The 10,126-nt window shown below is 41.2% G+C and overlaps 1 protein-coding gene across 6 annotated transcripts in view; it reads right to left on the bottom strand.

Moving 5' to 3' along the window:
* Positions 1–593: 593 nt before the first annotated feature.
* LOC6576101 (dual 3',5'-cyclic-AMP and -GMP phosphodiesterase 11) overlaps positions 594–10,126 on the bottom strand; it is a 60,708-nt gene continuing 51,175 nt past the window's right edge. For 3 of the 6 annotated variants that reach the window (XM_032728401.2, XM_032728402.2, XM_032728403.2), the window contains 11 exons: positions 9,568–9,718; positions 7,240–7,395; positions 6,411–6,932; positions 5,582–5,758; positions 4,045–4,131; positions 3,803–3,976; positions 3,637–3,746; positions 3,388–3,576; positions 3,114–3,330; positions 2,937–3,020; positions 594–2,867 (listed from right to left, as the gene is read on the bottom strand). In XM_032728401.2, coding sequence (XP_032584292.2) covers positions 1,761–2,867; positions 2,937–3,020; positions 3,114–3,330; positions 3,388–3,576; positions 3,637–3,746; positions 3,803–3,976; positions 4,045–4,131; positions 5,582–5,758; positions 6,411–6,932; positions 7,240–7,395; positions 9,568–9,718 — 2,974 coding nt within the window. In that variant the 3' untranslated portion in view covers positions 594–1,760. The remainder of the gene's footprint in view (positions 2,868–2,936; positions 3,021–3,113; positions 3,331–3,387; positions 3,577–3,636; positions 3,747–3,802; positions 3,977–4,044; positions 4,132–5,581; positions 5,759–6,410; positions 6,933–7,239; positions 7,396–9,567; positions 9,719–10,126) is intronic. The other 3 variants (XM_015164972.3, XM_002002068.4, XM_032728404.2) reach the window with 2 other exon arrangements.

The following is a 10,126-nucleotide window of genomic DNA, read 5'->3' as shown; positions in this document are numbered from 1 at the left end:
AACGGGCGAGCAGCGCCCTTAGCGAGCTGACATGTTAAAAATAATGTACGGTGCAGCGGGTAAGCGACGCGTCGCCAGACTGTTTGGCGAGCCCGAGATGCGCAGGTAGCAAATCGCAATATGTAAACAGACGAATTACCAGGCCAACAGAGCGTAAAGGCAGCGGCTACACACATGCATTTGTCGAGTGCTTTGTTGTTGTTGCTCGCAAACGAATTCTGGTTGGGGAATCGCCGGCGAAAGCAAGACGAATGAATAAGCGAACAGAACGGACAGCAAGCGACGCGCCTACTTGAGCAAGCGAGAATGAACAGAAGCAGAAAGCATGTGTTGTCAAAATACTTATGCCGTTATTAATGCGTGATCTCGCTCACACTGCAGGGCAATCTGGCGTTCGCTCATTCCCTCTCCTATGCGAATGTGCGCACATAAATGCAATTATCAAAATAAATATTTTGCATGTGTTTGGCTGTGTGCAGAGCAGAGCATAATTAAGCGCCGTTACATGAAGTTAGACTGAGAACTTACACTGGCGTCCATAAAAACTGGCATGGTTAGTCACTTGTTTGCGATTACCGAACACTTTTTAATAGTTTAAATAATTGGTTTGCTTTATTTAGTTTTGCTCTTTGAACGTGGTTCCATTACAGCAAATATAATTTGTAGTTCAGATAAGATCTCTATAATGCCGACAATAAATAACAAAACTCACAAAGTACGATTAAATCTAAAGAGGGGTTTACTATCCATATACGTATGTATGTATGTAGTTATTTAAATGTGCGTTAAACACGAACCGTTAGACGTGCTCTTTGCATAACGCTTTTTCAAAACCGGAAATAAACAAAACTTTAGTTATTCAACTTTTGCCAGATTTGACATAGATACATACATATAGATATATAAGTGTATTTGTATATTATATATATTATTATCGCATATATTTATATATATTTAGTTAAATTACAATTATTTAAATTCGAATAGAGCGCACACAGAAACAAAAATACATAGCGCTTAGTATTTGTATGTAGGTTTATGATTTAGGTTTTCGTTTGTATTAATTAATATTATTATTTTTAACCATGCTTAAGCTGTTGTGCTACTTGTGCTAACCACAGATAATTCAACTAACTGCCGCAGTGCATATGACGAATAGGCATGCAAAATACAATACTTTTTCATGTGTTTTTGCTGCTCTCTTGCAAGCAGCCATTAACTAATATGCCTTTGCTTCTCCTAATATATATATATGTATATATATATATATTTTTTTTGCTTTTTATTTTGGTATATTTTATGCTTAAGTGTCTAGAGAATTTGACTTCTTTGCTTTATAGGTTTTATACCTTTCTCTACAGATATATATGTATATATAGATTAGCATATTTTAGAAACTAAACTAAAATTGAAGTTTAACACACAGCATAGAGTGTCAATTATACATAAGCATGAGTTCACATACTCGTTTTATAGTAATATATATACCGTATATATAGTATATTTTATAGTTTATAGGAATCTTGCTAATTTAGTTTTTATGCTGTGCCACAATATTTACCTATGCATATGGTATGTGTTCTTTTTCTATTACTTGTATTATTATTATAATTATTATTATGTTTATATACTGTTGATCAAATGGGTTACGATTACAAGTTTTCTTTTTTCATATTTACAAAAAATGGACATGAGAAATGTGGCCTATGTACAATTAACATTTTCCAAATGACAGTCAAAAATTATTGGCTTTTCATTATTTATTTATCCGCTGCCAAAGCGGTTTGCGCTTGGTTATGGGTCTCCGAATGTCGACGCGTCAGCAACTGTTGCTGATGTTGTGGCTGGCTGAAGTTAGGGTATGCCAGACTGTGGCCATTGCTGTATGGGAGTCCATCGAGATGTCCAAGTTTGCCCACAATTTTTGGTATTTTATCACTGTCCGTGCCGAGGCCAATTAGGCAGGTGCCGCCAATGCTGGCGCTGCCGATTCCGCCGCCAATGATTAGCTGTTGCTGATGACTGTGATGGAGCTGATGATGGTGGCTATGCTGATGATGATGATGATGATGGTGTGAGTGATGCTGATGATGTGATTGATGATTGTGTTGATGACTGATGGCCGGCGTGCTCTTGCATAGCGCCAGGTCTTTTTTGCTGCTCTGACCACCGCCATTCAACTCCAGGGCTCCTTTCAGCGAGCTCGTCTTGCGCAGACAGACGTGCGTCTGATCGCAGCTCTTGCAACGCTGCTTGGCCGCCGCTGTGGCCGCCTTGCCTTGGCTGAGTGCATTCAGATTGGCCGCAACCAGCTGAGCCTGCAACGTCTTGGATGGCGAAACGGGCGTGCTGTCCTCTTCCCCAGTGGGCGGCGGTGTGGAGAGGCGACTCGAGACTGTGGAGGAGCCGCTGGAGGATAGACAAACGCTGCTGCTGCTGCTGCGTGCATAGCCATTCTTTGACAGGGCAGCATCGTCATCATCATCATCATCATCATTGTCGTCATCATGAACATCGTCAACAATATCATCATCCACATCACTGGGTGGGTTGCTGCTGGGACGAGAAGCGATGGCAATGTTGTTAGTAGTTGCGTTGCTTTTAGCCACATTCAGCCCATTTACGCTTGCTTCAGCTAGAGCTGCATCCGTATCCGCATCCGCATCTGCATCTGCCATCTTCTCATCAGTTGACGCCTGCTTGCTGTCACCATTCGCTATCACAATTTGCTCCTCCTGCTGCTGCTGCTGTTGTTGATCCTGACTAGTTTTCGTTTTCACACCTTCGGCCAAGTCAATCCAATGGCCGCGATTATCACGCACGCCCTCAACGAGTGGCTCCAGCTTATCTGAGAGTTTGGCAAAGGCCTAAAGAATGAAGGGAATAGAAAACATTTTTATAAGAACTATCGAGGTATTGTTTATATTTTTGTTTACCTCATAGATGGGCAGGCATATTGAGTCAATAAAGTTCACCTGCATCATGGGCAGCTCATCCTCCTTCTCGCGATTCATGATATCCTGTTGAAGATTGTGAGAAGAATTATATTAAAATATAGTTTATGTTCAACCTTTATCTGCGTGATTCTATTTCGTTTCTTCTTAACCACTTACAATGGGCGTTATATTTAACTCCTGCTTCTCCATGTCGCCCTGTTCGAAGAACTCGGAGCTAACCAAATCGGCGACACGTTTCTCAATCTCCCACGGCTTTGTAATGGCCGACAAATCACAGACAGTCATGCTCATGGCACGCAGCAAGGCGCGCGGCTCCTCGGCAACCCAATAGCTCACTGGCTGCTGAACGCTCTCCAAGAAGGGACCACGTTTTCTATTGAAACTTAAAAAGTCAATAAATATATAGGGAGAAGATGTTCAATGAAGTTACTTGAAGTAGACAGCTAGATCTGTGGATAGAATTGCATCCTCCAGCACGCGTATTACTCGACAATAATCATCTGAGGACAGATTTGCCAGAATTTGATTTCCGGGACTATTCAAGATCATCAAGCACTGATCGAAGTGATGATGCTCCATGGTTGATGTGGAATAAAGCTGCGCCAGCGGCGAGGAGGCTCTACAACGGTGGAAAGGGCAGTTAGTTAGATGCGCTTTTGCTTAATTATCCTATACTTACTTAATCTGGAAGGAGTTATTAGTCCCCCGATGATCGAGATCGTGGCACAGGCAGCCAATAATCAAAGCGAGGCATTCAATTTCACCAAAGATCTTCCACCATTGTGTCGTCTAAGTTGAGATGGATAAAGATATAACTATATACATGATTGGGAATAATTTCTTACACTCACTGTCAAAATGGCAAACATCATCTGAGCCACATTGAAGGCGTGTCGCCAATTGTGATAGGTTACATTACGATAGTTCTTCTTGACGCTCAACAGCCAACGGCAGAGCACTTCGTAGTCGATATGGAAACGCTCCACAAAATCGAGATCCAAAAACATACGCAAACAGGCCTATAATGTAGAGAGAGAGTAATTAGTAAAGCTCATCGATGTTGATTTATGGACTATAGACAGCTTACCTTCAGCGTATCATCGTCCTCGAAGTGTATATCATCGAATTTAAAATCGTGCAGACGAAAATGTACCGCAGAGGGCACTCGTAGGCGCTATAAGAAAAATCGAATTTAAATGATTAATAACTATTGATATATATAAGAAAAAGAAAAATGAAGCAGAAAGAAAATAATCAGGACAAAAAACCTTGGAAAAGGTATTCAGTATTTCTGTTCCTTCTCAGAACTTAGAAGGTAATCAAAATGAAATTCAAATTAATTCCGAGTCTTAACAAGCTTTTAACAAAAAGTTTTCTTCTTGGAAGACTTTTAAAATCCTTTATTAAATGTGGATTTAAGGAAATCGGATGCCACAAAAAAGCCTTAACAGTTTATCCATTTCTTTCTCTGCACTTTAGTTTTGAACAATTCTTTTAATATAATTTACATTTTTATCCCATTTTTTTTAACACATTTTAACCCTAGCAGCCTTTACTTTTATTTATAGCCCGCGCCTGACACAAACGGATGCTGAAATACGAACGGAAAAACACACGAAACCGTCTACCCAGCAGCTGTCAGGAAATGTTAATTGATGTCCGCAGTAGCCACAGTACGAGCTCATGATACACTCCCACACACACACAAACACACGCACACACCGGAAATGGCAAAGGAGCAGCGGAAAAGGTTTTTTTTATCTCTTTCTGTATGCTTCTTGCTTTATGGCATAATCGCAAGAGCTCTGAGTAAAAGCAGCTCAAAGAATGGCATAATTTTAATTAAAATTAATAACCCAGCATCAGCGCCGTCTGCCTGGACCGTTGACAAGGCGACAGGCGGTCATAATTTTAGCCAGCATAATTACTGCAAGTGTTAGGAGCTACATCGGCAACAGGCGAACGAGAAGAGACGTCAACAACACAAAGATAAACAGAGAGACAGATGCGAAAACTTGAAGCATCCCAAGTCCATGGGGTTAGGAATGGACTCTGAGCTGGGGCGGGGGGAACGGCTCTGTGAGCAGCGAGTGTTGAAGAAGGGACTAGTATAACAAATGCTCTTAGCCAGTGTGCGAAAGTTTCTTTTTGTCATACTTGTGCGAACAAACTAATTACAACTGTCAACACGTTGAGTGAGAAAGAGAGAGTGAGAAATGGAAAGGGAGGAAGAGGGTGGGGACAGTTATGTGAGTGACTGCGTAGACAGGTTGTTGCTTTTGTCGCTGCTGCTGCTGCTGCTGCTGCTGCTGGTGCTACTGTCACGCAAAAATAATAAAAACGTGGAAGCAAAAAGCAGAAGGCCAAGCAAAACAAAGAATTTATGGAGTGACATAAAAATGAGCCTAGCAAACGAGCCAAGTCCTAGACCTTCACACCAATCATGCCCACCGCCCCACCCATCCCTCATTCCTCATCCAATACAAATTAAGCGTGCACGCAAATAAAATTAAGCATTTAAATGCAGTAGCTGGCCCCCTCGCGCCAGCCACGCCCCCACAAGCCGTTGGGCGTACGACACCCAGGGGTAAGATTTGAACTGTCAGCATTGCTGTTGAACTTACGCGCAATCGATGTGCCTCGTCCATGGTCGCAGATGCATGATAGCTGAGCACCTCCAGGGTAACGCTCTGCTTGGCCATGGCCACAATCGCCTTCTCGTACATGTGCGTGTTGTGGATGCCCATGCCGCAGAATATGGCAAATGCCTCCACGAAATTCTCATCATTCTTGGTGAAGTCCTAAAAGTAAGAAACAATAATAAGCCGAGATCATATAGTGGAGATAATAATAAGACACAATTCGAATTTTATGTGCAGCATAGGTACATTAAACTGGCCCAGTTCATTATGAACTGATTCGTAGGGAATTGGTTCACAATATAACGTTGAGTGCATCACCATGAACTGATTCATAAAGAACTAAGATAACAATGAACTAGTAAAACATGAACTGGCCTAAAATGAACTTTTTCCACATGAGCTGGGTCCTTTTAACCACTAGTGGTTACAATAAAAACGGGCCTAAGGGTTCTCTTTCCAAATGAACTGATTTGTAAAGAAGTGATTCATGGTTAACTGTTAACAAAGAATTGAATAAAAATAAGATGTTAACAACTGAACTGAAGTGTTTTCAAATAAGGAATAAAGTTCATAAAGAATATAACTATTTATATTTTTAATAGGAACTGGTTCCGAATAAAAATGTTCACAGTTAATGACAATAAACATTTGCGAAATGAGCTGATTTAAGAATCAGTTTACAAATTTGCTGGCACAATGACCTGGTTCACAAAGAACTGATCAACAATGAACTGTTAGCACATTCACTGTTTACAAGTCAACTGGTTAACAAAGAACTAGTTCACAATGGCAACATTTTGTAAAGACTCACCAGGTCATTGAACTTATTGATCAGCTGTATAACGCCTATGATCTGACCCAGCGAGTTCTTGATGGCCATGCAGAGTATGGAGCGATGCTTGAAGTTGGAGTTCTCATCGACGCTCGCATCGAAGCGATCATCCTCGTATGCATTGGGTACATTCACCGTCTCGCCGGTGGTGGCCACATGGCCAGTGATGCCAATGTTGATCGGGAAACGGGACTCGTAGGGGCTGGTGCGCGAATTGGCCTCGTCGTCGCTCAGATCGTTCGCCTCGAAGTCAAAGACTCGCGAGAAGCTGCCCTTGTCGGCCTCGTGCACGAGCAGGATCTGCACGCGCTGGCACTGGATGAGACTCTGCATGTGGGTGAGGATGCGGAAGACCATGTGCTCGATGGTGCTCTGCTCCTCGAAGATCATGCGCGCCAGATCCAGCAGCACCTGATTTCGCTTGATTTCCAGCTGAGATTTCTCAAAGAGCTGCGCATTGCGCAAGCCAATGCCACAGAACTGCAGATACGAGGCAAAGACCTGAAGCAGAAAAAAGAGAAGAGAAAGAAAAGAAATAAATAAATATACAAGTATAAGGATTATGATACAGACACACACACACATAGACACATGCATCAGTGTGTTGTGGCTGCCGGCTGCAAAGGCAAAGCCCAACCTGCCTTTTAGCTGAGATCTGGGATAATCCCTGACATGTGCTGGCATTTTGCAAAAAGCTTTTTGTTCAACAATTTTTCACTTTGTTAAATAATAAATGCAATTTGCATGTGTCAGGCACTGACACTGTGACAGCAGCCACTTTGAAACAAAGGATTCGGTTTGCACTCACCTTCTCATCGATTTCCGTGAAGCATTCGCCATTCATTTTGTTAATCACCTGTGCGACGCCAATCACATCGCCGCCAGAGTCCTTGATGGGCATGCAGAGCAGAGCCTTGGTGCGATAGCCAGTCTGTGAATCAATTTCACAATTGAAGCGTTCATCCTGCAAGGAGATGACCAATAAATATAAATATAGATATACACATTTATCTAATGGGATTTGAGATGAGACTAATTAGGTAGAGCCAGGGAAAGATTTAAAGGTTTCTTTTGATATGCTTCTATTTAATGGTATTTGATTAGAGACAGCGGAGCTGAAACCTTCCACCTACCAGGACATGGACATTTCATAAAAGCTGATGCTAAAGAGAAAACACTTTAAGGGATCTCTTGATTGATTGATAGTCCAGTCAAGTCACAATAATTTGTACCCCGCTAAATCGAAAAAATTCCATCCCCTTGAAAAAAAATCGTTCTCGATAATTTGATTTTCTGTGTAAATCGAAAAAAGAACTGATTGCCTTGCCATTTTGAATTATCGGTACTCGATTGTACATAAATAAGAAAAATAAATAACTATTATATTTTAACACAATAATCGGAGATTAAAGTCGTTGAGTAGAACGCGCTGAGGTGAACAATAGATTTGGGCGTAAGCTATGGAATCTTTGTTAAGATTTGTGAAAAGCAATCGTATTAATAGTGTATCCATTTCTATAAATAGCTCCATTTGGACAAATGTCTTTATTTATACGAGCGTCTAGACTGTCATCAGAGACTTTCAGCTAGGTGTCGGTATAGCTCTATATACATATACATTGTATACATTGATAGATAGCTCTCTTGCCACTTCCATTTAATTCTGTCTATTTGTCTAGGTCATCATATTTCTGGTCATGTTATTGACTGACTTGCATTTTTGTCGCCTTTTATTCGTGTTCGTACAAATGGTGTCAGCCAGAGTCCGAATAACTGGAGCTGACTTCTCTTACGTATTGCTTCTCTCGGCTGCTGTTAGCCAGCTGTGCTCTTCTGAATTCATCAGCAGACTTATCAGTTTCGGTCCGTCTAACTTTCGATCCAAAGATTCACTTAATTGTGCTAAAATGTTTTGATAAAAGAGCTAACAATCCCATCCCTCGCTCCTCGTCCAGCGGGACGCCCGGCACATGCGTCATATTTATTGCCAACTGTTTATTGTAGACGATTGTTGGCCATGCCTTAAGTTGACTTTAACAGCACAGATAAACGACACGAGTCAGCTATATGTGGTGCGGGAGGGGGTTGATTGTGGGGGGGCGTATCATTGTTTGACCGGCGGCTTAAAGCCTTTCAAAGCGACTGGCGCTAGTTTCTATCAGCAATGATATAATACTATAATACTTGGACTCTACTAGTCTCGTTGGCCACAAGATTAATTACAGCCCAATTGGCCGAGCAACTGAGAGAAATGCACATCGTCAGTGTTCTATATATTATTTTTGCTCTATTTTTTATTTTAGGGTGCGGACGAGTTAAGCGCGCAAAATTGAAGCATTCCAAGTCAGAAACGGATGTGCTGGACTGGCAAGGTACTCTCAACGGATGTATAGGATACCCTCAAGTTACTCTCTGAAGCATGAAGAAGCGAAAATTGTTTTTTATATAACTTTGTAGTTCAATGAAGAAATGTGTCTATATTAAATATTGAGCTCGGCTGCTTTTAATTACTGACATCATATTTAATATTTATGAAATATTTTGTATAAATAGTTTTTGGCTTTTAAGTATGATTATATTATGTCAAATTAGCATTTGCTATGCATTTTTAAAATTTCTCTCGAATGAATGAGAATGAAAGAATTACAAAAATAATTAAATTTTTTCTATGCAGCGAAATGAAGTCGCAACTCTCTTAAAGAAAGTATATGGGATTTAAGGTAAGTGCTGTAAATGCTTAAAAATAGATTGATTAAGTTAATTAGATACAAAAAGAATGCTGATAAGAAAAGTGTCTCTATTTAAAGGAAATAAGCCAGACTTTTGCCTTATAAAGTCACTTCACAATACAAATGTGCAAATCAAACACATTTACAGGGTATTTGTAGAAGCATATTCGTGAACTTGAACTACTCTATCGCATGTGGCATGTGAATTCGAGCACTGCCTGCACCATAAATCGTGCAAGTCTCGAATTCGCCAGTGTTTCTAGTTCTGTTAGCTTGATTAATGGCCAAAGTAGAGATGGCATTCAAATTTGTCAAATCGATGCTAGCTGACAACTGGATGCTGCTCAATGGGGAGGGTGAGGGCTTTGGTCTGAAAACTTTCCATTTGGCTTAGCTAGTGAACTGACCTGGTAAGCATCTGGAATGTTGACCGGCTCGCCGCTCTCGGCCACGTGACCAGCGATGCCTGTGCCCCATGCAACGCGCACTTCCTCCTGCTGTTCCATTTCCTCGACGGTGCTGCGTGGGCAGACATCGAACAGCTTCGATACGAGGCATCTGCAAAAGTTTAAAGCATTTTAGTTCCAATAGTTGGCCATTATAATTATATAAAAATACATATTTAAAGTCCCCTCTACCTATATACATATGTATGTGCATAGTATAAATAGTACGCAAATGTCTTTGGCCCCTCGACAGAATTTACCAAAAATTTTGCAATTAGTTCCGACTACAAAATGGCGCCACACGCCACATGCCACACACACAGCTCAAAATGGCCCCCCAGTGGACTCTGAGTGTGTGTGTTACAGTTATGAAGCCAACAACTGCAGTGGAGAAATCATAAAATGCCAAAAATAAACGCCATCAAAAATGTTGCACAGACAAAGTTGAAGCTGCTGCTGCTGCCGCTGCGCAAAAACTTGGCAACGAAATGGCTTTGGGCCAATGAAGTCATCGCCGCTT

This window comes from Drosophila mojavensis, unplaced genomic scaffold (genome assembly GCF_018153725.1).
Source record: "Drosophila mojavensis isolate 15081-1352.22 unplaced genomic scaffold, ASM1815372v1 contig_36, whole genome shotgun sequence".
NCBI classification, from domain to species: domain Eukaryota; kingdom Metazoa; phylum Arthropoda; class Insecta; order Diptera; family Drosophilidae; genus Drosophila; species Drosophila mojavensis.
This window is presented reverse-complemented; position numbering and strand designations above follow the sequence as displayed.